Source organism: Acartia tonsa, chromosome 15 (assembly GCF_053477335.1).
Source record: "Acartia tonsa isolate MP-2025a chromosome 15, ASM5347733v1, whole genome shotgun sequence".
Classification (NCBI taxonomy): Eukaryota; Metazoa; Arthropoda; class Copepoda; order Calanoida; family Acartiidae; genus Acartia; species Acartia tonsa.
The window spans coordinates 18791792-18819213 of record NC_137274.1 but is presented as its reverse complement, the minus strand read 5'-3'; the positions used below and the strand labels follow the sequence as shown (position 1 = coordinate 18819213).

Genomic DNA, 27422 nt, shown 5'->3' with positions numbered 1-27422 from the left:
GCTTACCAGCAATATTTTTCCATGAACTGCAGTAGATCCAAAGAGTATATTAAAGAATTTAAAAAAACGATTTTTAAAGATTTTGATCATAGAAAGGGCTATCCTCAAAAGACTGACAATTTTGGATGTTTTAGCAAAATCAGCAGATTTTGAGTTATTTAAGGATAACTTTTCAAGGGTCAATATTTTTATAAACCATTTTTTGATTCTTAATCTACTTTTCAGGAAGGTAAATAAAGCCATACTTTGAAAGAAGAAGAAATTTTCTCCTCCAGAAGGAAACCCTTCCCTTTTTTATGAAAATCAAAACTGACGTATTGCTGAACAAAAGCAACCAGAACACTTTTTTGAGTATTATATATCATGAAAGGAACTGGTTGGAACAGCACGCCCATTGAATTATAAAAAAAATTGGTAATTCTGAGTCGGTGAAATGTATAGGTTTAGATCCTCACTGTAAATTTTAATTAATACCTTTATGTGCGACATCTTTAAAGGGAGTGTGGACATAAAAATTTCTTATCTGATTATCAAATCTTAACATTTTCTAAGCACATTTCACTACACTGATCAACCAAAAACGTCCTATTAACACTCACTGTCTACAAAGGGTTGAATCTCAGAGGTTATTTAAAATCAGGGTTTCGGATCCGCATTGATTTTATACGGATCCGGATCCTCAAAATTTGGTCAGTGCGGATCCGGATCTTTGACAATAAAAATAAAATCACCAAATTTTTCAAAAAAATTTTATTCTTTAATTCGAAGTCAAAAATACTTTTAATTTTCAAGTCTGAACCTAAACCTTAAAGATTGGCTCTCATCAAGAGAATGTCTGAGATTTTTTATAAATTTAGGTAGATTTTTCAATTTTTTCCGCATTTTTTGGAGTCTAAGGATCCGGATCCGCATTTTTTTTGCGGATCCGGATCCGGATCCTTGGACTCAAAATATGCGGATCCTTGCGGATCCGGATCCAAAACCCTGTTTAAAATAATAATATCCTTTTTTATTGTGTTGGACAATAAATGACCCACTTTGGAGAATTAGTTTACACTTTTATCAGACTGTTTATAAATAAATATTGCACCTTTATTATTTACAAATTTTTAATTAAAGGTGGGCCATCTAAAGTTACTTGGATACTAATAAATAAACCTGTTTCTAGCTTTGTTATTGTATTTGGTATTCAATAAAAAATATTGCTTATTTTATCAATTTCTAAGTAACTATACATTGGTTTAAAGCAAGGATTGTGTTAAAAGTCAGCTTAACTGTTGTGAAAAATAGAGAACTATGTCAAAAGTTTAGTGTTAGCTATAGAAGGGAAAAAAAAAACAAGTAACCGCACATTTATATAGTCTGGAAATTTTTCCCCAATCTTGGACATAATTTGATAATCTGATGAGAAATTTTCTCGTTCACAGTCCCTTTAATTACGCAATAAATGTCCATTTTTAGGACTTATTTGAAAAAAAAAGTCTTCTAGTGTTCGGTTCTTCCACCAATTAAAAAAATTGTTTAATGCTCCCTCATCATTTCACAAAACCTTATTATTTCATTTTAAAAAGTCCTCAGTTTTAAGGAAAACTATTTTTGTTTAAAATTACTAGGGTAAGGGGGGGGAAGTTTCGGTAAGGGGCTATTCTCGGTAATTTCGACCTACCTTCATTAAATGACCTTTTTCTCCATGTTCCTTTCAAATGACAGAAAAAAACATAAAAGCAAATTTGTTCCTTATTAAATTGCCTACAAAAAAGTATAAAATGAATTTTTTGTGAGATGAATATTAAGGGTACTTATTGGGTCTCAAAGTCGGACGAAAAATTTTTTTTTTCCAAAAATTTTTTAGTAGGTGTGTAAAGATCGACCTACACAAAAATTGGTAAGACCTAGAGCTGATCTGAAAAACTTTTTGAACTAGAAATTGCCCACTTTTTCCAAATCCGTTGAGAGCTTTAAAATCGGGTTAATATTTTTTTCAAAAATGACCAAAGTTGGCGCCGGGGGAAAAATCGGTAATTTCAAAAGAAATTAAAATTCAACTTTTAAGGTCATGTTTTCATGTTTTCTTTTGTCAAATCTATTATTTCATATGGACTTTTTAAGAATTAGGCCTAAAAATGAATAGAACAGATAAAAAACAAAAAAAAAATTAATTTTATTTTTTTAATCAAAATTTTGCGAGGAAAAAATCAAAATTTCTGGTCCTTTAAAAAAAAAATATTTTTGACATAGGAGGAATAGTCCGATCTTTATGAATTTTTTTGTGGTTAATCCCAATCACCTATACTAATTATGATTTATTACGCTTGTTTGGTCGTTTGGCCTTTTTTCATCGATTTTTTTAAGGTTAAAATGTAGTCAAGATTTTTTGCAAAGATGACACTTTTGCTTCACATTCAATTTTTGAGGTCAATTTTTAATTAATTTTCATGTTTTTTGGGCTAAATCTATAGTTCAATGTGAGCTTTTTTAGGATCAGGCCTAAAAAGTAATAAAATACGTTTTTTTCTTATATTAATTTTAAGTTTTTTTTAAAAAAATTTTCGAAAAAAAAATCGAAAATTCGCGTCTTTCAAAAAAATTCATTTTTAACATAGAAGGAATAGTCCGATCATTATGAAACTTTTTGTGGATAATCCCTATAACCTATACTAATTATGATTATTTATGTTCGACTGGCCGTTTGGCCGTTTTTCATCGATTTTTTTTAGGTTGAAAAAAATTACCGATATTTCCCCCGGTGGTGGGGAAATATCGGTAACTTTTTTGCGGTCAATTTCGGCCAACTTCTAAAAGTCCTAGGATAATGTCCTTTTAGGACCTGATAGTCCTTTCCGTAAGCTTTCTACTGGTCTTGGTTTCATTTGAAAATATTAATATTTACCCCATTTTTTTTCAAAAAAACCGAAAAAAACCCGAAATTTCCCCCCCCTTACCCTAGGAATATCCCATTTTTTGGGTGAAATTTCTTTTTTTTTGGGGGGGGGGGGTTGTTAAGGGGGATTTCCTATCCCCTTTATTTGTTTTTTTTCTCTGCGGCTTTGCCCCACACTGTGCTTAAAACCACCACATGAACAGTACAAATATTCTCTGAAGAGTAGAGCCCAATTGGTTCAGCAATTACTTTTTACTTACAAGAAAAAATTTAGTGGGGGATATCATTTTCTTTTTTTGAGGGGGTTAGGATTTACCAACCTCACAAAAATTGCTTAAAACCACTATATGACCAGTATGTATATTCCCTGGAGAGTAGTGCTCATTCAGTTCAGCAGTTACCAAATTCTTAATCTTCAGACGGACAGACATAAAGCTTCTTTGTATTATAGACTAGCAGCTAAGTACCTAGATTCTAGGACATCCCAGGACATAATTCTGAAAATTAAATAGCCCAAAACCTACATACGACCTCAGTGAAGCTTACCTAAAATTGCTAACCCAATTGTTCAGAAGTTAATGAGATCTTAAGCTTCAGACATAAAACCCTTACTACTTTATTTAATACTAGCGGCTGTGCCCCTAGCATCTTGGGGCTCTGTATTTCAAGAGCTAGGAAATGGCAAAAAAAGGCCTAAAAACATCCCTAGACATAAATCCTGAAATAAAATAGCCTAAAACCACCCGAGAACATATTTGAAGATTCCTTGAAAAGGAGAACTAAATCGGTTCAGCGAGTAGTGAGATCCTTCGTTACAGAGAAAAAAAGCTTAGTACTTTATATAATAGGAAGATATATAGGTACTATTTTTTAATATTTGGTACTATATGGTATTACTACATAATTAGTTAAAAATTTGGTACTATATGGTACTATATTAGTTTAAATTTTGTGCACTATATGGTACTATATGAAAATTTTTATGTACTATAAATGTACTATATATTTGTAAATTTTGAGTGGTCACTCTGCATATATATATCCTGTCCTATAATGAACCGGACGTTATTTTTTATGTTTTTTAAGTAACTTGTCCCAAGGGGAACCCCTGTTCAATTTTTTTTATAACTCTTGTGAAACATGTGGAAAAAGATTCTCTGATATTGGTGTTTTGGCTATACATATTTGGAAAAAAATAGACCATTCTCATGTAATTTATGTGGCAAATCACTTTAACTTTTTTAGATATTGTCAAATAAAAAAAGTTTGGTCTGGTCAATGTTAAAAATTCTTTAACATATAATCATAGCTAGCCATATAAATGTTCACTACTCTTAACTCTTTAAATACACTTCGTAGAACTATCCCTTTCGATTTGTCTGTCTATCTGTCTGTCGGTCATGCTTTTAAAGATATAAACCCTATCTTTAAAGGTTTCGTGATTTTCTTTTAGTTTTTGCCTGTAGGGGCATATTTGGGAGAAAGTGTTGAATTCAGGGGTGTATATTCTGCACAAGATTTATTTTTTTTCCCCCTGCTACAAAACTTTTTTATTTTTTTCCCCCCTAGATTTTTCTTAAAAAGTGGGGGGGGGGGGGGAAATAGAAAAATATTTAAAGAACTCTATATTTTATTTATTTTATCCCTCCTACCACACATTTTTTTAGTTTTTTTAACCAAGGAGGGGGGCGAAATGGAAAAAATGTTCTCAGTTTTCTTAATTTTTACATTTTTTTCCCTCCAACCATTTATTTTTTATTTCCCCCCCCCCCCCCCTGAGCCGGGGATCCCATGCAGAATATACACCCCTGGTTGAATTCGATATCCTAAATTTTTTATTATGGATTTTTTTCTAAATCTTTAAAAAAAATTAAGGACGATATATCTTGGGAGGGTGGAGATATCCCTCCCCAAAAAGTATAATCCATCCCTGGACTTAAAAGAAGCTTCACTGCAAAGAAGAACTATATCAGTTCAGTGGTTCGCGAGATCCTTCCCTACGGACATAAAAAGCTTACTTCTTTATATAACGGGATTCTAATTTTAGGCGCAGTAGAAAGATAGACGTGTTAAACTCAGACAGAGCCTCCGCCTATCCTAACAGCCATGGCGGGGCCAATCATGGTGGTGGGGGCGAGGCGGCTGTACACCCTCCCCCACCCCCATTTAAAGAATTTAGGGAGGGGGACGAGGTTATGGCGTTGTGGAACAAAACTAAATACCCAGCTAAAATTCTAAGGTAAGTAATAAGGGATAAGACAATGGATGATAAAGGGGGGGGGGGGTTAGTGCAACCATCTCGTAATCAATGATTAAATGGCACTTAGAATTCCAATTTCGATCTGAAATTTTGCATGAGTAATCCTTTTAGGTCTATTTTCCCTAAATCGAACAAAAAGTTGGAAAAGTAATGGCTGGCGGCTCAGCCGTTTTGCCATTTTTTGGCTATCTTCAGAGCAAATTAGTCACAAAACCTATCTCCACATAATACTATTTTCCGCTCCAAAACGTTATCAAACAGTTCTAGAGAGGTAGCTGTTGGTACTAGAAATTTAAATGGTACGTCCATGTAATACATGCTGATTTTTTACTTTTTTTGATAACAATGTTTTGTATGTTAAAATTATCCTATTTATCTGAAGTTTTGGAATACTGATTTCTATTACCACAAGGTACAAAGTTATAAGCGAAACATCTCTATTAGTATAATCAAGCCTTGAAAACTAAGCACTTCCTTAAAATATCATGCATTTAAACAGTTTTGCAACAAATTTACTTACAATTTTGTTAAGACTCAATCTTATTAAGTTCTGACACTCTACAAGTGTGAATGTTCGTTTGACCTACCGTTTCAGAGCTTCGCTTTCATGTATGTTGTCATCCTTGTTATATTGATGTTTTCATCCTTGTTAGTAGTGAAGCTACTCTATAAGTCAGTCCGTCTGTAACGCTATGGGGGAAATGAGATTTACTCAGCTCCTATAAAAGATAGAAAGCTGAAATTTTTGGACAACATTCCCATCATCAAAGAGCTCAATTGATTATAAAACATCATTGGCGGTTGGACCGCTTTTTAGCAGGTTTTAGGCTATTTTTACATTTACCATCCTTGTTTTTAGATTCGAACCAGATGGAAGTTATTTGTTGGAGTATTATGATGGTATAAAGAAGAAAGTTCTGCCCAAAAATATTAGAAAATTGACGTCTGAAGATGCCCCGTTCATCAAGGTAAATTAAAGCTTACTAGCGGCTACGCCCCTAGAGGCCTCTAGTGGCACTTAAAATGTTTTTTTTTAAATTTAGATATGTCTATGTTGCGTTTGACGTTTATGTTTCGTTGAACTCTCTTTGTTAAATCGATTTTTTTGTGATTTCTCTTGGGAGGGTGGTGGTACCCTCCCCAAACATAGTTATAAACCTTCCCAGGACCTATGAGAATCTACCCTTTTAAGGAGAACCCGATCGGTTCAGCGGTACAGACAGACATACACACATCCTGTTACTTTATTATAAGGATATTAAAACACATTGAAATCTTATTTTTAAAAAAAATTACCAATTTACTTTTTCAAAATTTCTATTACCGTCTGCTTAATAGCTAGAACCGACTAAAAACGACTGGTAGGGGCTATGAAATGCCAAATGTATCATTTTTATACCAAATAATGTACAAAAGTTGATTCCTACGAAATTAAGGATTGATTTGCCCTGAAAATAGCTAAAAACCGGCTTAACGGCTGAGCCGCCAGCTGTTACTTTTCCAACAATTTATCCGATTAGGGAAAATAGACCTACCAAGGATTACTCATTCAAAATTTCATCCTGAAATTCGGATTTTAAGTGCTATTTGCGCATTGATTAGGAGATAGTTGCATTAAAAAAAAACTTTTTTCAGAGCTGCCAAGAGGATCTAGAACTGCTGAAAGAAGAGCTGCGCGCCGCAGCTGGAGAGAATCAGGGAGCCGATGGAACCAGAAAACGAAAGGCAGGGTTTCACAGAAAAAAAATAACTTTTTAAAAAGATTTTTTCCTTTCATTCAAATTGAAAACGGAGGGGGACGGAGTAATGTTCCTTTAGGTTAGATTATACTAGTGGCTACGCCCCTAGCATTCAGGGACTCTGTATACAAAGAGGGGCTAGAAAAGTAGATTAAAACCATCCATTAAGACATAAATCTGAAAACAAAATAGCCTTAAACCATCACAGGACCTTTGTAAAGCTTAACTCAATTGGTTCATGGGTTAATAAGATCTTAAGACAAAAAAAACTTTATAATACTATATATGATATAATTGGATAATAGGTAGCAAAAGCCCAGCAGGGTTAGGGCATCCCACAGGGGTTAGGCATGGGAAAAAAAACTCCCACCTCCAATTTTCAACTTATTAAAAATCATGTGAAGGAGTTATCAGTGCTAAACAGACACTTTGTGTGTAAGCACCCCAAAGTTTTATATTCTAAATTGAGATATCCGTTGAAAAATTGTCCCCCCACCCCCAAAACTGTCAGTTAAAGGGATAGTACAGTGGAATATAAAGTTCTGTAATCGTAAATTAACATGAGAACGTGTCCAAACTTTTCAACAAATGATTTGAATATGCAAAAGGCGTGTTATTGTTAATTATCATTGGGGATATATAACGTTGTCTTATCCCTTAAAATCTCTGGTAAAAAGATTAGGTACTTATTTTTTTCTGTCCACTCTGCAGGCCAAGTTTAATGTGAAAGAAGTTCTCAACATAAAAACTCCAGTTTCTGCCAGGAAATATATTATTTCACCACAAGACGACATAATATAGTTATATAATATTACGCGGCAATTGCGCACCAATTGTACCATGCCTTACAATCAGCTGATCTTTGTTTACATTTAAATACTGTCACTTATTATTCTTTGTTAGAATTGTCTTTTCTATTTTAAACTTTGCATAATGATTCCTGTAACAGTTTTAGGTATGATTTAGAAAGCGTGTCAACTCTATAATCGTTACTAGAAATTCAATATGTCCATTAAAACATGTGTTGCCCAATAATTTGGTAATATTGTAATTCATATATAAAATCAACAGGATGTCTGTCTGAATCAAAGAATATTGTTAATTTGTTAACCACTGAACCAATTATGGTTCTGCTTAAAAATAGCTTTACTTAGATCCTTAGAAGGGTTTCAACTATTTTTGGGGAGGTTATTACTACAATCCAAAGAGAAATCGCCCCTAAACAAAAATTTCTTTCCCAAAGAAATTTTAAATTTAAATTTTTTCATTTTAGAACTAAAATTGAACACGGGGTGGGGGTGTCACCAACATCAATTACCCCTAGAGGTCTCTTGAAGTAATTTAAGTAATTTTTTAATGAAATGATGTTCAAATATTTTACCAGTTTGGACAGAAATTCTTCCATTGATTCTCCTCACAGTAATAGGTAACATTATTAAATTTTTTATATGGCCCCATATAATGAACATTGTTTTATGGGTATTTTACATTTTACGGGGTAAGACGGGGGCGATTTTTTTTCTCCCCACCATCCCCCCCCCCCCCCTCCAAAAAGATACTCTCCTAGTATGGATGTTTTCATCCTTATTATGTTTAGAAGTGCCTCGAGTATATCCAGCAGAGATTCCTCCAGCTCAAGTCTCAGATCAACAACAAATACCTCAGGTAATCCAGCAGTTTCCAGCATGTAGGAAAATAATATAAATGATGTCTGTGTGTTTCTGTCTTGTCAGTAGCTAAAGTCAGGGGTGTATATTCTGCAAATTAAATTCTGAACAAAATGTAAAATTTAGAGAACGTAAAACATTTTTTTTCCATTTAAAATAAAAAATTTGCAGCAGGGGGAGAAAATGAATCTTGTGAATGTGCAGAATATAATACACCCCTAGCTCAAGTCTCTTATTAATATTAAACTGGTTCTCCTTTACAGTGAGGCGTTTATAGGCCAAGGGAAGGTTTATTGCTATTTTAGGGCAGGGTACCTACACTCTTTCAAGAGAAATCTCTTCTAGATAAAAATCACACCTTACTCCCCCCCTTCCCCCTAATAAAAAGTACTGTCATTTAAAAAAAAAAATAATCCACTAACCCCTCCTAAAAGTGCCCCCAGGGGCATCTAGGGGCGTAAACGATGGTACTTAACTAGGGTTGGGCCGGATACTTTTTTGGCCGGATATCTGGCCAACGTTCGATATCCGGCAAATTACCGGATATCCGGCGCCAAAAATCAGCCGGATATCATGTAACCGAATAGTTTTAATATCCGGTACCCGGACGGATATAGGAAAATGACCGTAAATCCGGCCGGATATCCGGCTTAACCCTAACTTAAACATATTTTTCTTTCAGGAAATGGTAATAGCAATGATGCCTTAATTTCCACCACCAGCAGCATGTCAACAAATGCCCACACTACAAAGCAGAGTAAAACTAAGAAAAATATTACCCAGGCAAAAAACAACAAAAGTTCCAAATTGTTATCAACAAAGAAAAGACAAAAAATAAATGAAAAAAATGGCGCCGCCGTGGCAAGTGATATTGTATTAAATGGCGGAGACAAAAAGTCGTCTTCAAATAATGAAAAGTCGTCTTTAATTCACGAAAAGTCGTCTCCAAACAATGAAAATGCTGCTACCTCATCCCCCAGTCCAAAACTTAACTGTGATACAACTAATGCTGACGCCAACGGCATGACATGTCTGAATAACGGGGGTGACAAGGTTGAGTCCCTCAACAATGGAGAATCAAAAGAGGTGAGAATAATTATTTTTATTACAACTGAAAGGGGACTATGCATGAAAAAGAGCAAGTGATTCTAAATGTTTTTTGTGTGAAAATATTAGGGTTTTGTTTAATATCGATGAATCTATTTTAAAAAATAAATTTTAACATGATTTAATATGAAAAACACTTTGAAATGTTATACATTTTTTGGCTAAATATCATCAAATTTTTTTTTTGAGTTCAAACTGCTGCGACACAAAAGTAAACTTTTTTAATGATAAATGTTAATTTAGAAAAAGGGATAGCATACTGTTAATATTTCAAAGTTTTATTTATAAAAAACTACATATGGCGAAACTTTATTTTTTTAGTTGGTATAATAACTATATAAGATTTTTTGTTTGTAGCGAAGGATCTCGTTAACCACTGAACCTATATGGTTCTCCTTTAGAGGGAAGCTTTGTATAGGCCATGAGATGGTTTTAGGCTATTTAATTTTTATGAATAAGTCTGGGTATGGTTTTAAGCTATTTTTCTTCCCTTCTTTTATCTCTTCGAATGTATGTAGAGCCTTTAGATGCTAGGGGCGCAGCCGCTAGTAACTATATAAAACATAACCCTAGTATATTCACAAAAAAATATTAAGGATCACTGCTGGAAGGTGTCAAGAATCACTTGCTCTCGTTCGTGCATACTCCCCGTTTTAGTGAAGATTCCCATAACATTTGCACATTTAGAATATACGTGGATAATATGACAGGATTGCTATTTCCTCTGTTTATTTATGGTCAGTTAGTTTATCCAGCAGGAGGGGAGGGGATGGGGAAGATTGTTATTTTAGCCTGCTACAAGTATCACTTGGTAATCTGGTTTAAGATTCAAGTTATAGTAAATCTATACATTGCTTTGTTTGTCTGTCTGTTGTTCTAAAGGTTTCGTGATTTACTTTAAGTTGCATATTCTCTGTAATTCTTTGTAATAAAACTTGAACATCTGCTCTGTAACTTACTTGGTCCAGTTGTCCATTTCATGATTTATTGTGTTTCGCTACTTATCAGAGAGAGAGAGAGGGGGGACAATGGGCTGTTAATACTAGGGATGGCAATCCGGATCCGGAATCCGCCCAATTTTGGGTCAATTTTGGAATCTGAATCCGGATCACTAGTTATTACAACAGTTTCATAATAACGTTTTCTTATTCGTTGACTTAACAACTTTAGGGACTTTAGTAAATTTTGATTGGTTGGTTTATTAAGTTGAGTGTTCAAACGTTTCAACCACAAATTTTAGGCTACAGATAGAGTAATTTTGTCTATCATCATTTGGGATGTATAAAAGTTATCGGCCATTGTCTTATCCCTTTAGATCTCTGCATTCTTGTATTATTTAGGAAACTTGTGAAGAACTGAACGGGTTCTCCCATTCTAAACTAACATCAGAGAAGGAGAACAAATTCAAAAATAAAACTTCTACAGGTTGGTGTGTTTGTGTGTGTTTATGTGTGTGTGTGTGTGTGTGTGTGTGTGTGTGTGTGTGTTTGTGTAGGTTTGTATGTATGTGTGTGTGTCTGTGTGTTTGTTTTTGTATGTTTGTGTGAGTTCGTGTGTTTGTAATGTGTGTATGAGTGTGTGTGTGTGTTTTTTAATGTCTGTGTGTGTGTTTGTGTGCGTGTGTTTATTTGTATGTGTGTCTGTTTTTCTGTGTGAATGTTATGTGTTTGTGTGGATGTTTGTCTTTGTCAATGTGTGTATGAGTGTGTGTGTATGTCTTTGTGTGTGTGTGAGTGTGTTGGTAGATTCTAGTATTCTTGTTATTTATGCTGACAATTATTTTTCTGAAATGGTTGCCTGAACAATAAAAAATCAGACATTTTTAAGTATATCACAATAATTGTCTGGAAAAAATCAATTTTCCTTTTGAATATCTTTTATAGGTTTACTACTCAAAATACCTAAACTCGTCAAATGCACTTCATGCAACTAACCCGAAGGACGTCCAAGCCTTTTATTGGTGGGGTTTAATAAGGGTTTGTGAATATTTGTTGGGAGTGGGGGAGGGGTAACGTAGTTATAAATTTTTTTTGGGGGGGGGGACACCCCATTACCCCTTCACCTTAGAGTTCCATTATTTAAGTGAAACTATTTTCTTTTATTATTTAGTCGGAGGAACAAAGCGTAAATCCGAATCTCAGGACATAAAAACCACAGAAATCGTCAACAGCCGAAAAAGAAAAAAGCTATCAGCGGGTCAGCTGACGACTAGGCCCAAAAAAGCCGCCGGCAGTTCATCGCGGCCAGTTATGACAGCCCGTGATGGTTCTTTGAATAATCAGGAAAAGATATAAGGCCTTAAAATGAAGGGTAAGGTACAGAGTTGAGGTGAACTCTTTAAAAAAAAATCGATGCCTTACCATAATTATTTTTGTGAAAAATCCTCCAAAATTACATAAAAAAATCTACAAAAATAGAATAAAATCTAATGTTAATAACCCTTCTATGAAATGTGGTGACTCTGCACACGACATACTAACAATTTTATTTAGGCGCTACTCCCTTAGTTTTAGAGATAATTGAGTGAAATCTTCTTGGTTGTGTCACTAATTATCCAAAATTATGGTATCTTTCAAAAAAAAAAAAAAAATGGCGGCGGGACTGCCGCTCCCGCCGTCCGTCGCCACCAAAAAATTTTTTTTATTGCATTTCTCGCTGAATAAGGCAATTTGGAATCATTCAGATTGATATCATATGATTATATTCTACATTGGATCCCCGGCTCAGGGGGGGGGGGGGGAAATAAAAATAAGTGGTTGGAGGGAAAAAAAATGTAAAAATTAAGAAAACTGAAAACATTTTTCCATTTCCCCCCTCCTTGGTGAAAAAAAACTATAAAAATGTGTGGTAGGAGGGATAAAATAAATAAAATATAGAAATATTTAAATATTTTTCCATTTTCCCCCCTACTTGGTGAGAAAAAACTAGGGGGGGAAAAAAAATAAAAAAATTTGTAGCTGGGGGAAAAAAAATCTTGTGCAGAATATACACCCCTGGAATCATTTGAGACCATGTTATTTTTTTCAAAAATTTTCCCCCTTACTAGCAACCCTGCGGCCAATTTTCTGGATAATAATATCAGCTGATTTTTTCAGTTTTCCCCCCTAAATATTTTTTTATTTTTCCCCATGGAAAAACTGTGTGCCCGCCACTCAAGTCCTTATATTTTTTGTTCCTAACAGTTTTCTGCTGAGGCCGTTGAAAAAAAGCCGCGAAAAGAAAAATGCGCCAAGAATAAGATTGGGCCAACAAAAGAGGATCTAAATTGTAACAACCATGCAGGTATGAATGGATTAGTGACTAGAAAGTTTCGCCGTTATTAAGACTGACGTCCGAGCTTTTTGGGGGAAAGGGGGGGGGTTGATTTTCACTCCAAAAAAAATTATCAATTCTCCAGTTGGGCGTTATGGTTTACCCATATCCTATTATATAAAGTAGTAAACGTTTTTTGTCTGTCCCAAAGGATCTCGCTAACCGCTGAACCGATATTGTTCTCCTTTACAGTGAAGCTTCTTTTAGGTTCTGGGAAGGTTTTTAACTATTTTTGGGAGGGTTCTACACCCCCCCAAAAAAATGTTTTTTTTTTTAACTCTTTTGAAACTCAAATTTAAAATGGGATAAGGTCAACTTTTCCCCCTCCTACCAGAGCCCCTAGCCGCTAGTCTATAATACAAAGTAGCTTGATGTCTGTCCGTCTGTCTGTCCCTTAAGATCTCGGTAACCACTGAACCGATTGGATTCTACTCTTCAGGGTATATACCTGTTGGTCCTGTGGTGGTTTTAAGCTATTTTCTTGGGGGGTGGGACACCCCCAACCCCCCCAAAAACAAACAAAAAATCCCCCCCATTTTTTTTTTTTTTTTTTGTAAGAAATATCCTTGGTCCTTTCCTTTGTGGAATATTTTTTTTTACAAATTTCACCTTTCACTTTTTTTACCATCTCTTGGGGCAAAGCCCCTAGAGGCTAGGGGCGAAGCCGCTAGTCCTTATAATAAAGTAACAGTATGTTTGTCTGCGTGTTTGTAACGAATGATTTTGCTAACCGCTCAACCGACCAGTTTCTCCTTAACAGGGTAGCTTCTCACAGGTCCCGGGAAGGTTCATAACTATTTGGGGGAGGGTACCACCACCCTCTCGTTGAGAAATCACAAAAAATCGAGAAAAAAATTTACTTACAGACTAGAACGCAACAAAAAAAATAATTACATACTTATTTGAAATATAAAAAAAAACATTTTCAGTGCCACTAGAGGCCTCTAGTTTCTTAAATTTCTTTAAAATCACAGTAGATGGAGGGGACTTTAGACTATAAAATAAAGTGACACAAACAAATTTCTTAATCACGTTCGATAATTCGTATCCTTAATAGGGTTGGGCCGGATACTTTTTTCGCCGGATACCGGATATCCGGCTGATTTTTAATGCCGGCCGGATATCTGGTCAACGTTTTATATCCGGCAAATTACCGGTTATCCGGCCGGATAACCGGATATCCGGCGTCAAAAAACAGCCGGATATCATGTAACCGGAAAGTTCATAAATCCGCTATCCTGCCGGATATTGAAAATGACTGGATATCCGGCCGGATATCCGGCCCAACCCTTATCCTTAAATACTTTGGTTTACTTTATTTAATCTGACTAGTTGGCACCAAACAGCAGTGTCTGAATTTCTTTTTATAGAAGGGATTATTTTGTTGATCAACATTGGGGATGTACGACGTACATACATCGATTAATCTTCCTCCGTTGTCTTATCCCTTAAGATTCCTGTTAAAACTAGGGATCTAAAGGGATAAGACAATGACCCATAGATTGAAGCACCTTCCCATGATGATACACAAAATATTGATTCAGTAGATTACAATTAGTGGTTGAAACGTTTGGACACTCAACTTCATGAACCGACTAATCAAAATTTAATATAGTCCCCAAAGTTGTTAAGCCAACGAATAAGAAAAGGTTATTAAAAAACTTTGGGGAATATTATATAAACAGGCCAATTGGACAATGAGCTGTTTATTACACTAGTCCCCAAAGTCTTATAATAATGTATTCTTATTTGTTGGCTTAACAACTTTGGGGACTTTACTGAATTTTGATTAGTTGGCTGATTAAGTTCAGTGTTCATCAAATGTTTCAACCACTAATTGTAATCTACAGAAGGGGTAATTTAGTATGTCATCATTGGGGATATACATCAATTTATCGGACATTGTCTTATCCCTTGAGATTTATGAATATTAATCCAATTTATCCAAATGTTAGCGCCTGACAAGGACGAGACCAAGGATATTAGCGGAGCCGAGGTGGAGACTAGACCTGCACAATTCCCATATCTCAGTCTGGATCTTAATAAGAGTCCTGAAAGTCTGAAGGTAAATGTTTTGGTACTTTGGTGCTTTTTTTTCAGTAAGTTCGTTAAAGCCCCATTTTCTATCCTTATAATAAAGTAACAGAATGTCTGTCTGTCTGTCTGTCTGTGTGTTTATACCGAAGGATTTCGCTGAACCGATCGGGTTCTCCTTAACAGGGTAGCTTCTCATAGGTCCCGGGAAGGTTTATAACTATTTTGGGGGAGGGTACCACCACCCTTCCAAGAAAAATAGCCCTTAGAAAAAAATTACCCTCCCCCCCCAAAAAAACATTTTACATTTTTTTTAACAATTTTCCTTTAGGCTTGTCTGGTAGAGGGAGTGATGTATCCGGGGCCTGGAAAACCGGTTTCACTACGGGCGCCCAAGCTGCCGGAGGGATGGAAGAAGATGGTGTACGTTAGAACTAAGGTGAAAAAATAGTGGTTAAAATGTTTGAACACTCAGTTTAGTGGATCAGCTAATCAAAAATCACCCAAAGTTATTAAGCCAACAAATAAGAAAATGTTATTATAAAACTTTGGGGCCTAGTGCAATAAACAGCCCATTATTTTTGATTTTCTTTGGCTTAAAACACTTTGGGTAATATATTAAATACTAATTTAGGTTTTATTAATTTTTTTCATCAATATCTATAAAAGGGATAATTTTGTTTAATGTCCATTTGGGTGGGCCCATTTCCCCCTTTTTTAGATTTTACTGTTATCATAAGTTGTGGAAGTCGTATAATGTATGATAAGCCCCAAACAAGTTTCAAAAGTGACTTGGCTCCTATGGCTACCGGCGCGCGGGGGGTATAAATAGTGCCAACCCCCTTATAAAACCAAAAATTTAAATTCCTTCAAACACAGTCATGTTGCATATCAAAATATTACGAATCTGAAAACTGTTTTGAAAAATATTGCTCCTAGTTCGAATAAGATCTCATTAAGTACCTAAAAACAGCTGATTTAGTCAAAATTGTTCATTTTTGTAGGTCATTTGAAAATCAGTTCAGACTGAATCAATATTTTTCAAAACAGTTTTCAGATCTGTAATCAGCATTTTAATGCGGTCATTTTGATATGCAACATGCATGTGTTTGAAGGAATTTCAATTTTTGGTTTTATATAGGGGGCCGGCACATTTTATACCCCCCGCGCGCCCGTTTTTTTTGGATTAAAAAACCTCTTTTAAGTTTCACAGGGTTTTATATTGGCCCAGTAACCCTTGCCAATGTCTACTAATGTGAAATTCCAAAATCGACCCACCCTGATGTCCATTGCCTTTCGTAGTGATGCTTGTATACAGTTTACATGCAATTTTGTTTAGACTTATAAAGAGGGGGGGCGGATGTGCCACTTTTTGAAACCAAAAGTAAAACGGGCATGATCTCAGCCCATAAAATAGTTACAGCTCTAAAATTCGGCACAGCAGTTTCTTTTGTGGAACTGTGAGGAAACGGCGGCGGAACCGCCGCTCCCGCCGAATTCATAAAAATTATGAGAGAAAATATTTTATCTCAGATGATTGAGAACTGTCTAATTTGGCGAAAAAAAGCAAACAAAATTTCGGCAGGAAACAGCGGTTTTAGGTGGGAGCGGTGATTCCGCCGCCGTTACTTCACAGTTCCATATTGTTCTCCACAAAAGCAACTGCTGTGCCTAATTTTGGAGCTGTAACTCTTTTATGGAATGAGATCATGTCCGTTTTACTTTTGGTTTCAAAAAGTGGCACATCCGCCTCTCCCTTTTGTATACTGCTTATCAAGTTCTTACCATTTCTACATGTATTTATATTCGTTCTTCTATCGTCTGATTTTAGAGCTTCGTTTTTATTGATGTTATCATTCTTGTTTTTAAAGGCGAAGCTATACTATAATTAGGGTCGGTCCGTCCATAACGGTTAGATTTTTTGTGGCTCTTTTCGTCAACTTAGACTTGCTAGAATTGTCCTATCGATTTTAAACTTTGCATGGTGATTCCTAAAGTTGGTAGGTATGATTTAGAAAGCGTAGCAACTCTATAATCGTTAGCAGAATGTTCGTATGTCCATTTTAAACATGTTAATATTTTAACTTTTTTAACAACAAATTTTTATGTGATTTAATTATCAGATTGAATTGATATTATGGAATACAAATTCCTAGGACAACAAAGTACAATGTAATAAAGTCTAAAAATGTAAGTATGTCTTTAAATAGTATCCAGTATTTAACCAGCTTTTCAACAAAACTTACAATTTTATGTATGTTATCATTCTTGTTTCAGGGGATCACCAATGGCAAGTGGGATGTCTACATGGAGAGTCCTGCAGGAGAGGTTTTCAGGTATTTTTTATTTAATAATCCTATTATATAAAGTAGCTTGATGTCTGTCAGTCTGTCCGTCCGTCCCTTAAGATCTTGGTAACCACTGAACCGATCGGATTCTACTCTTCAGGGTATATACCTATCGGTCCTGTGGTGGTTTTAAGCTATTTTCTTATGGGGGGGGGGGACACCCCCAACCTCCCCAAAAATGAAAATCCCCCCCCCCCAAAAAAAAAATTATGGGCAGCACCAGAATTTTTAGTTTTTTTTTTTAATTACCTCATGGGGCAAAGACCCTAGAGGCTAGGGGCGAAGCCGCTAGTCCTATTATATAAAGTAGTTAGAGGTTTGTTTGTCTGAAGCTTAAGATCTCCATAATTATTGAACCGATTGGGTTTACTAGTTTACATAGGTCCTTGAGATGGTTTAAATGCTTTTTGTTGTTGTTAGATTTAGGATGGTTTTAGCTATTTTGTAGGTTTTCGATTAAAGAGCCTCTAGATTCTAGGGGTATTTGTATTTAGTAATAGGGTGTGTTTGTGCGTTTTGGTTAAGGGTGCTATATCCTATTATAAGTAGTAAGTTTTTTTTGCTTTAGCTAAAAAATTTAAGAACTACTAAACTGCGTGATTTCTCGTTTTTTAATTTAAAACGATTTCCAAAACCTAGAGTTTTAACGGTATGCATAAAATTTTTCTACTATAAATATAAGCCGCGCAATTTGAATTTTAAAAATGTCCGCATTTTTTTTCTCACCCTTTATGTTAAGCTTTCCTTTATGGATGTTGTCATCCTTGTATTATCCTAGGTCTAAGATGGAACTGTCTCGTTACGTAGAGAAGAAGAAATTGAACAGCACTTTAAACATCCAGGAATTTTACATTTTTCAGTGGTTGAAACGTTTGAACACTCAACTTAATAGATCAAAAAATTCAAAAAGTCCCCTAAGTTGTTAAGCCAACAACTTTCTGGGATCTTAAGGGATAAGACAATGTACGGTATCTTATATACATCTCATTACTCAAATATTATAATGGTTATTTCTTTCATCGTATTATAAACGGCTTTCCGCGGATATAGAATGTACAATTACAAGATTAAAACCAGTTTTTTAGCCCGTGCCTTCGTCATCTCGGGGCTAAAAAAACTGGTTTTAATCTTATAATTGTACATTTCTATATTCGTAGAAAACTGGATATAATACGATGCTAGACATAGTTTTTTGTATGACTGAGAACCGGTTCCTATCCACCGGATTCGAATGAATACGAGAAACTAAATTATCCCTCTTTTAAAGTTCCCAACGTTTTTGAGCCATAGAATCAGATAACTTGGCAAAAAAAACTTTGGGTACCAGTATAATGTCTGAAGTCCCCAGTAGGTCTAAAGGTATTAGGCTCATACCCTTTGCGGGCAACTGGTTAATTGCACGACCTTTGTCTGTATGTCCTAACAGTATTATTCATGGCCTGTTTGGGCCAAAGAATTTCAATACCTATCGGACATTGAGACTTTTAGCGTCTTTAGTTTTGTGTACTTTTGGATTTCGGCGATTTTAAAAAAAATATTTTGGAAGATTTTTTTAATATTTAGATTAAAACCCGCCAAAATTTAAAGTGAACGAATATATTATATAACGTGATTGCAAAACATTGGATACCAGTGTAATTTACATTGCAATGTCCCCTCCCCAAACCCTGATAAAATGTAATAATAATATTATGAAACAGGATTTTGATTTTGTTCTCGACCCTGCCATGAAACGGATTCGCAGTCTCTGGCGACAGTTGATCAAACCGCCGCCTGTAAATTTGGATGACAAGGTACTTTACACGCGGCCGCAGCCGCTCGTCGACGGGGAGGTAGCTGGTTCGAATCTCAGCTTAATGACACCGCCTCATAACTAAAGACGTTAAACATTATTTCTACTGCTGCTAAGTCATGTCAGCGATGATAATAGTTGGATCTTTAAAGATAAATTGATATTCAATTAACCGATGACAAAAAATTCGGTATATTAAAATTATTGGTTGAAAAGTTTGGACACTGGTAGTTTGAACCAAGATTCAACAATAGTTTTCGAGCTAACGAATAAGATGACGTTATAGAACTTTGGGGAAGGAGTTTAATTTACAGGGTCGAAACTTTTGTTATGTAATGGTCCAAATGGAAAGATCTTTTCGTTAATTTAGGCATATTAAAATTCTTCTTTCCATTTAAAACTTTGCATAATGATTCCTACAACAGTTATTTTAATTTAGTAAGCGTAGCAACTCTATAATTGTTACCAGTAAGTCACAAAACCAGGGAGCAGTAGGTTGCGCTAAAAATCCGCAAAGGTTGTGAGTTTTATGTTAAAAACAGTAATAGAACGAAAAAAATTATGTTAACTTTAAAAAAAATTTTGTCTACGTTTCTTTTCAATTAGAAACAAATATATTTAGTGAATATCATTGTTCTACAAATATGTATTTTTATGCCTCAAAACTCACAATTTTACGGATTTTTATCGCAACCTACTCCGTCCTTTTTAAAAAAAAACACCTATCCTATTCAACTATTTTTTCAAGAACAATGATTTATAATTTGTTACTTTTAGGCTGGACCTGACGAAGCTATTGTAAAACCCTCAGCACTACTCAATGGTGATTCTAACGCTATAATTGAAGACAGCAAGAATGGTGATTCCCCAAGCAGTCGGAAACGTCACCATGAAGATAATTCATCTGTTGTTTTGCCTTCAAACACAGCTGCAAACTCCAGGTTAGTAAGAATGGGATATTCCTATCCAGTTTTTTGTTTAGGAATATCATTCTCATTTAAACAAAAACTCATTTTTATGCTAAGATGTGGTTTAATTTTGGTTTTTAATTTTAATTTATTTCTCTGAAGTAGTCATTTTTTTCCCCGAGGTAATTATGCTTTTTTAAAGTAATTAATAAAAATTCTAATATCTTCCAAAAAAAAAATTCTAAAATCTTCTAAAAATATTTCTCAGATTTTCATATAAATATGACTGTATAGACATGGGAACTTCAGTCGTGCGAGGCTTGTGGTGCAGAACTGATATTCTGTTCACCGGTTGCCATGCTCGGGGGGAAAAAATGACTACCTCGGGGAAAAAAATGATACCTCAGGGAAATAAATGACTACCTCGGGGAGAAAAAGAATATTTACATCCCCAAAGTTTTATAACATTTTATTATTCGTTGGCTTAACAACTTTGGGGACTTAAGTAAAGGGGACTATCCACGAACAAGAGCAAGTGATTCTAAGCACCTTCCAACTGTGATTCTAAATGTTTTTTTGGTGAATATACTAGGGTTATGTTTAATATCATTATATCGATTTAAAAATTAAGTTTCACCATGGTTTTATATAAAAAAAAACTTTGAAATGTTAGGCATTTTTTTGACCATATACGATCAAATCTTTTGTTGAGTTCAAACTGCATTGACACAAAAGTACGGATTTTCAATAAAAATGTTAATTTTTAAAAAGAGATGGTAACTTGTAATGTTATAAACAGTTCTAATAGTGTACTTTCGTAATTTACAGCATTTGGTTATGTTTTTGCGTATTATTATTTTTATGAACTCTTGAACTCAACAAAACATTTGATGATATTTTGTCAAATAATGCTCAACATTTCAAAGTATTTTTCATATAAAACTATCGTGAAACTTGATTTTTTAAATCAATTTAATGATATTACTCAGAACCATAGTATATTTACTCAAAAAAAAACATTTTGAGTGGTTCAGCTGAGTGTTCATACGCTTCTAATTTTAATCTACTGCAGGGGTAATTTTGTGTATCATCAGTGGGGATGTTATGATTAATTGCCTCTAGATGGGCTCTTTATTGGAAAAGGAGAGAGGGGACAGAAAAATAGCCTAAAACCATCACAAAATAATTGAATGGTTTATTAAATAAAACCTTCCCAAGACCTTTGCGTTAAGATAAGTAAAATTGCGAACTTAATCGGTTAGGTGGATTGTTTAAGACAAATGAACGGACAAATGAACAATAAAAAACCTTTATGTAATATATGGGATATATTCATGTGAAACTAGGTACATTGTACAAATTTTGGTGCTTCACTAAAAATTATCATCGTATTATAGACAGCTTTCCGTGGATATTAAAATGAAAAATTATACGATTAAAACCAGTGTTGTTAGCCACGAAGGCCCACGCTAACTAAACTGGTATTAATCTTATGATTTTTAAGTTATTATTCGTGGAAAATTGTCTGTAATACGATGCTTTATATGATTTCGCAGTATTGTTGAGAACCGGTTCTAATCCAGCGGAAATTAATCGGTTTCGAGGCCATACTGGAAAAAAATATTTCTTGTTTATTTTGTCAGGTTAAAAGATTCTGCTGGAGTGTGTACCACCCCCAGTTCCTCCCTCCCTGGCAACCATTCTTCAGGTAAGGTTCAAATTTTCCAGTATGGCTTTAAAACTGATTTATTTCCGCTGGATTAGAACCGGTTCTCGGCCATACTGAAAAATCATGTATTACATCATGTTACATACAATATTCCACGAATATTAAAATAGAAATCATAAAATTAATATCAACTTGTTTTATCATATAATTTTTTTTAATATCTGCGGAAAGGTGTCTATAATACGATTCGATAAATAAATATTAAGCGGGGGGGCTTCTTAACTTTGGAACAAAATCAAAAAAAAAGAAAACATGAATTTTGAATTGGTCAGGGGTGTATATTTGCATGGGTTCCCCAGCTAAAGGGGGGACTGTTATTGAATTTTGATTGGTTGGTTCATCAAGTTAAGTGTCAAAGCTTTTCAACCACCAATTGTAATCAACAAAAGGAGTAATTCTAGGGAGGGAGGGGACATTGAGCTGTTTATTACACTAGTCCCCAAAGTCTTAAAAATAACGTTTTCTTATTTGTTGAATTAACAAATTTGGGAACTAATATTGAATTTTGATTGGTTGGTTCATTAAGCTCAGTCCGTCCAAGCGTTTCAACCACCAATTGTAATCTACAGAAGGGGTAATTCTATGTATCATCAATTTATCGGCCATTGTCTTATCCCTTTAGATCCATGTATCTTAACAATGTTTAAGTTAGATTATTGTTGTATGATATAAAAATATTATATTGCCGGATATCCGGCCTAACCCTAATATTTACAATGTTTAGGTCAGAGCCCCGAGGGTTCAGCTGCAGGGGTGAGGTGTAACCTACCCGGCTGTAACAAACTATTCAGAAATGGAACTCTTCTACTCCAACATGTAAAGGTAAGATAATAGTTATTTCTCGCATCGTATTGTAAACAGCTTTCCGCGGAAATAAAATGTACAATTATAAAGATTAAAACCAGTGTTTTAGTCCCAAGATGCCTTAGGAATTTTTAAAAAACAAATAAATACGAGAATAGCTATTTCTCGCATCGTATTATAAACAGCTTTCCGCGGATAAAGAAAGTACAATTATGAGATTAAAACCAGTTTTTTTTAGCCCCGAGGTGCCGAAGGCACTGGCAAAAAAACTGGGTTTAATATTATGATTGTACATTTTTATATTCGTAGAAAGCTGGATATAATACGACGCTAGACATAGTTTTTTCTCGCATCGTATTATAAACAACATTCCGCGGAAATAAAATTAACAAAAGATTAAAACCAGTTTTTTTAGTCACGAGATGCCGAAGAAACGGTCTAAAAAAAACAAATGAATACAAGAACAATGATCTGTATAACTTCGAAACCGATTAATGATATCCGGTGGATTAGAACCGGTTCTCAGCCATACTGAAAAATTATTACAGACAATTTTCTACGAATAATAAAACAAAAACACAAAATTGATACCATTTTTGTCAATATCCAGTTTTCTACGAATATAAAAATGTACAATCATAAGATTAAAACTAGGTTTTTTTGCCACTACAGGTAAAATGGTGGGTGCATCTAAAGCTTTTATGTATTTAATTTTCATAGTAGCTTTTCATGCTTATTTTAGGTTAGGTTAGGTTAAGTAAGGGTTAGAAAATAACCTTGTTATTTATATAAAGACCTTTAAAAATATTGCTAGAATCCGCATTCTGAAAATCTGCATTCCTCAAAATAAACAAGAATCTGCAATCCACAAATTAATCCGCTTTTTTTGGCGGATTTCTTTAGGAATCCGACTTCGACCCAAAAAATTGGCGGATTGCCATTCATACTTATGACATTAATAATAATTCCTTTTTAAGGGGGTAGTTGCACAAAATACATATGAAATTGAATTTAGTGAACTACTTTTTTTTCCTGATCAAAGGTTCATTTGAAAGAATTTAAATTTTCTACCTCGTAGTTTCCAAAATATAAAGACCTGAAAATCATATTCTTGTGATATATGCAATTATTATTGCTGGCTTATTTTCACAAAAAAAAACAGCATGACGACTAATTTAAGTAGATATGTTGAATTTTTTTGTTATCTATTGTAGTAAAAATCATGATATACTTATAACTTTTGCTTGAAATAATTTTTTCTAAAATGCCCTTGATGCAACTTTCTCTTTCAGCACTACCACTCGTACCTGACCTGTCTACTGGAGGAGTATGTTGGTAACTCTCCCACTGTCACGGATATGGCCTACAGCCGGACCAGGCTGGGAGACAGCAAGCAGGTAAGCTGTGGACATGGCCTATAGCAGGACAAGGCTGATAGATAATAAGCAGGTAAGCTATGGGGACATGGCCTATAGCAGGACCAGGCTGGGGGATAACAAGCAGGTAAGCTGTGGACATGGCCTATAGCAGGACCAGGCTGGGAGATAACAAGCAGGTAAGCTTTGGACATGGCCTATAGCAGGACCAGGCTGGGAGACAGCAAGCAATAAGCTGTGGACATGGCCTATAGCAGGACCAGGCAGGTAGATAACAAGCAGGTAAGCTATGGACATGGCCTACAGCAGGACCAGGCTGGGAGATAACAAGCAGGTAAGCTTTGTACATGGCTTATAGCCGGGTATTAAAAAAACCAACACTTACAATATTTTATAGGGGGGGGGGGCATTAAATTAAGCGTCCAAACGTTGCAACCAAGGGGGTAATTTTGTGAATCATCATTAAAGATGTACATAAATATAACGGTCATTGTCTTATTACAGAAGGGGCAATTTTGTTTAGATTTACATCAATTTATCATCCATTGTCTTATCCCTTTAGAATAGATTCCTAGAATAGAACTCAATTTGTAAGGCTTGGGCTATTTGACTCTGAACCATTAGAAGTAGATAGTGGTGTGCCTCAAGGTAGCATTTTAGGACCAATCTTGTTCTTGATATTTTTTAATAATCTTCCAAATTCAACATTACTTAAAATTCTCCTTTTTTGTGATGACATAACAATTTTAGCTTCCTGGTTTTTATGATAACTAATACCTTGTCGTTTCAGGAATTTTCCTCGGATACAATTCTTCTTGATGTAATAGCCAAGGCCAAGCAGAAGTATGACAAGAGAAAACAGACACCTGATAATAACTCTACAAACAGAGGCTCTCCAGGTAATGAGATTGGTTGAAAAGTTTGGGCACTACCACATTAATTTATTGGTCAGTCCGTTCATCCATTAGAAGGGGATTATTTTAATCAGCTACAAGTTTCATTTAGAGTACATGATAATCTGGTGTAAGATCCAAGTAATAATAAATTCACTCGACTTATTAGGATCAAAATTGTTCCAAGTGTAATGATATTGGTTGAAAAGTTTGGGCACTACCAACCAATCAAAATTTAATAATGGCCCCCAAAGTTTTTTAGCAAACGTGGTTATTAAACTTTGGGTACCAGTGTAAATTACAGTCCAATGTTCCATTCGTTCAGAAATCTTGATGGATAAGACAATGGACGATAAATAAAATAATGAATAATTGAAAAAAAATAACCCTGTACCTAGTATATTAAAATAATTGGTTTATAAGTTTGGACACTACCAATTAAATTTCATTAAAATTTCCCAAAGTTTCTGAGGAAAACGTGGTTATTAAACTTTGGGTACCGGTTCCTAAGCACGTGAAAATAATCATTCATGTATTGGCAGGAAGTACCCGTTCCAAGAGGTATGCCTCCAGACAGGGTCACCAGCCACAGGACAGGTAGGATTAATATCCGCTGGATTAGAACCGGTTCTCGGCCATACTATCTGCATAATGTCCGCGGAAAGCTGTCTATAATACGAAGCGATAAATAACAATAAAACTAAAGGGATAAGACATAATTTAAATAATACATATGATTTTCATTTAATTTCATTTTTTTTGAATGGCGAGAAAAATTTTTAAGCGTGAGAAAAAATATGTTTTAGCATAAAGAAATGTTCTATCGGTTTCAAACCTTTTCCATTCGATGGATCTTACCGACTTATTTTTGAAATTCAATCTGTGAAAAAAGATATTCAAGATTTAATTTTTGTTTTGAAATTATTATTTACATGTATTGACGCCATCTTGGATTATGATAATTTTTTTTGTTGGAAGATTTTTTTCTAAAATTTTTATTTAAAAATTAATTTTTACAATGAAAATTTTGCAATATCGGCATTAAATGATGAGCTATAGCTCGATCATTTATTACCTTTGGATTGAAATATTCATTCTCACATAAACGACCCCTTTAATAGTGGATGTAAATATTCTTTTTTCTCCCCGAGGTAGTCATTTTTGTCCGTGAGGTATCATTTATTTCCCCGAGGTAGTCATTTTTTTCCCCCGAGCATGGCAACCGGTTAACAGAATCTCAGTTCTGCACCACAAGCCTCGCACTACTGAAGTTCCCATGTCTATACATACTGTTAATTACCACAAAAGTGGTCTATTTGGAAATGTTCGTACCTAATTGATCATAGAGCAGCTGCACTGCATAAACCCTGACATATTCTAGGCATTGTAAGTATACTGAAACAATTGTAGAAACATATTTAAAACCTCATAGGATTCTTTATATATGAAAATATAAAATACACAGATTGAAATGTGAACTTATTTTATTGGAGACATATTAATAGATTCATATTATTACTAATAAATCAGCAACATAACTATGACAATAAAATAAGATTCTTGGTTCACAGTAGAAGGGAAGAGTGGGACTTGGGCCAACACAACAGGAGACCTGCAATAGTATATTCTCTAATACTACTCTTACTTCCTCTTCTTGTCCTTCTTCTTTTGCCTCCTTTCTTTCTTAGAAAGCTTGAGATTTTCTATCTCCTCCTCCAGGCTGAGCTTGTCGTGATAAAGCGCATCCTTGACCTTGAACAGCCGGTCATACGAAGCATCCTGCCATCTCTCGTTCTCACGCAACCTCTTTACCTCTAATTTTAACTTATTGACTTCTAATGCACTTTCTCCTTCTTGCTTTTCACGGAGTAAGTCAAGTTGGAGCTTCATGGTCTCTACCTCCACCCGTAAACCAGTAACTTCTGCGCACTTGTCCTTGTAAAGGGACGAAATGCGGCCGGTAACCCTGCTCACCTCGCGCTCGCGCTGATAGTTGTCACGTGTCCTCCCTGACTTCATCACCTGGTGGAGCAGCCGTTCCAAACAACCATTTGACATCGGGCTTCTCCCTCCTCGCGGCATTGCGCCTGAAACTACAGAGTCCGCGCGGTTGCGGCTCAATGTCCTGTGGGATGTCCTCCTGGTGTTGCTTTTCCTGCTCGAGCTACGTGCGCGGCGCCCTCTAAACAAGCCGCGAGACTTGAGTAGACGCACCATGTACTCATCCTCCGCCCATTCTCGGGTCATGGAGAGCGGCAACGGCATGGGCAACGGGATCAGGTTACGCTGCTTCGGCCTGCGTTTGTGGATGTACGCATGTTTGTGATGCATCACCAGCCATCCTAGCACCTGCTGAACAGCCAGCTCCGACGGGGTTTTCCCAAGTGAGCTCTTATTAAAGAACTCAGCATAGCATGCTGCAAAGCATGCTAACACGCCCTCTTGGGGAGACATAAAAGCTTTATGTAAGCTTAATGCCTGTTCCCCTATGGACTGCGTGTAGGTACGAATCTCATTGTTTAACTCACCAATGGTGTACCAATGGCGTTCGTAATCGGGGACAAATTGCATC

At 35.3% G+C, this 27422-nt stretch overlaps 1 protein-coding gene across 14 annotated transcripts in view; it reads left to right on the top strand.

The window, feature by feature from the left end:
* MBD-R2 (PHD finger protein MBD-R2) overlaps window positions 1-27422 on the top strand; it is a 56528-nt gene that overhangs the window by 5750 nt on the left and 23356 nt on the right. For all 14 annotated transcript variants that reach the window (XR_013875463.1, XR_013875462.1, XR_013875461.1 and 11 more), the window contains exons 5-25: window positions 4929-5120; window positions 6001-6109; window positions 6777-6866; window positions 7592-7644; window positions 8265-8306; window positions 8478-8545; window positions 9230-9633; window positions 10995-11079; window positions 11764-11936; window positions 12837-12936; window positions 14922-15031; window positions 15332-15439; window positions 17278-17336; window positions 18127-18192; window positions 19051-19141; window positions 19918-20081; window positions 21692-21756; window positions 22502-22599; window positions 23874-23978; window positions 24748-24856; window positions 25393-25447. Coding sequence is in view for 4 of the 14 variants with exons in the window: in XM_080149851.1 (XP_080005977.1) it covers window positions 4929-5120; window positions 6001-6109; window positions 6777-6866; window positions 7592-7644; window positions 8265-8306; window positions 8478-8545; window positions 9230-9633; window positions 10995-11079; window positions 11764-11936; window positions 12837-12936; window positions 14922-15031; window positions 15332-15439; window positions 17278-17336; window positions 18127-18192; window positions 19051-19141; window positions 19918-20081; window positions 21692-21756; window positions 22502-22599; window positions 23874-23978; window positions 24748-24856; window positions 25393-25447 (2346 nt within the window). In the remaining 10 variants the exon portion in view is untranslated. The remainder of the gene's footprint in view (window positions 1-4928; window positions 5121-6000; window positions 6110-6776; window positions 6867-7591; window positions 7645-8264; window positions 8307-8477; window positions 8546-9229; window positions 9634-10994; window positions 11080-11763; window positions 11937-12836; window positions 12937-14921; window positions 15032-15331; window positions 15440-17277; window positions 17337-18126; window positions 18193-19050; window positions 19142-19917; window positions 20082-21691; window positions 21757-22501; window positions 22600-23873; window positions 23979-24747; window positions 24857-25392; window positions 25448-27422) is intronic.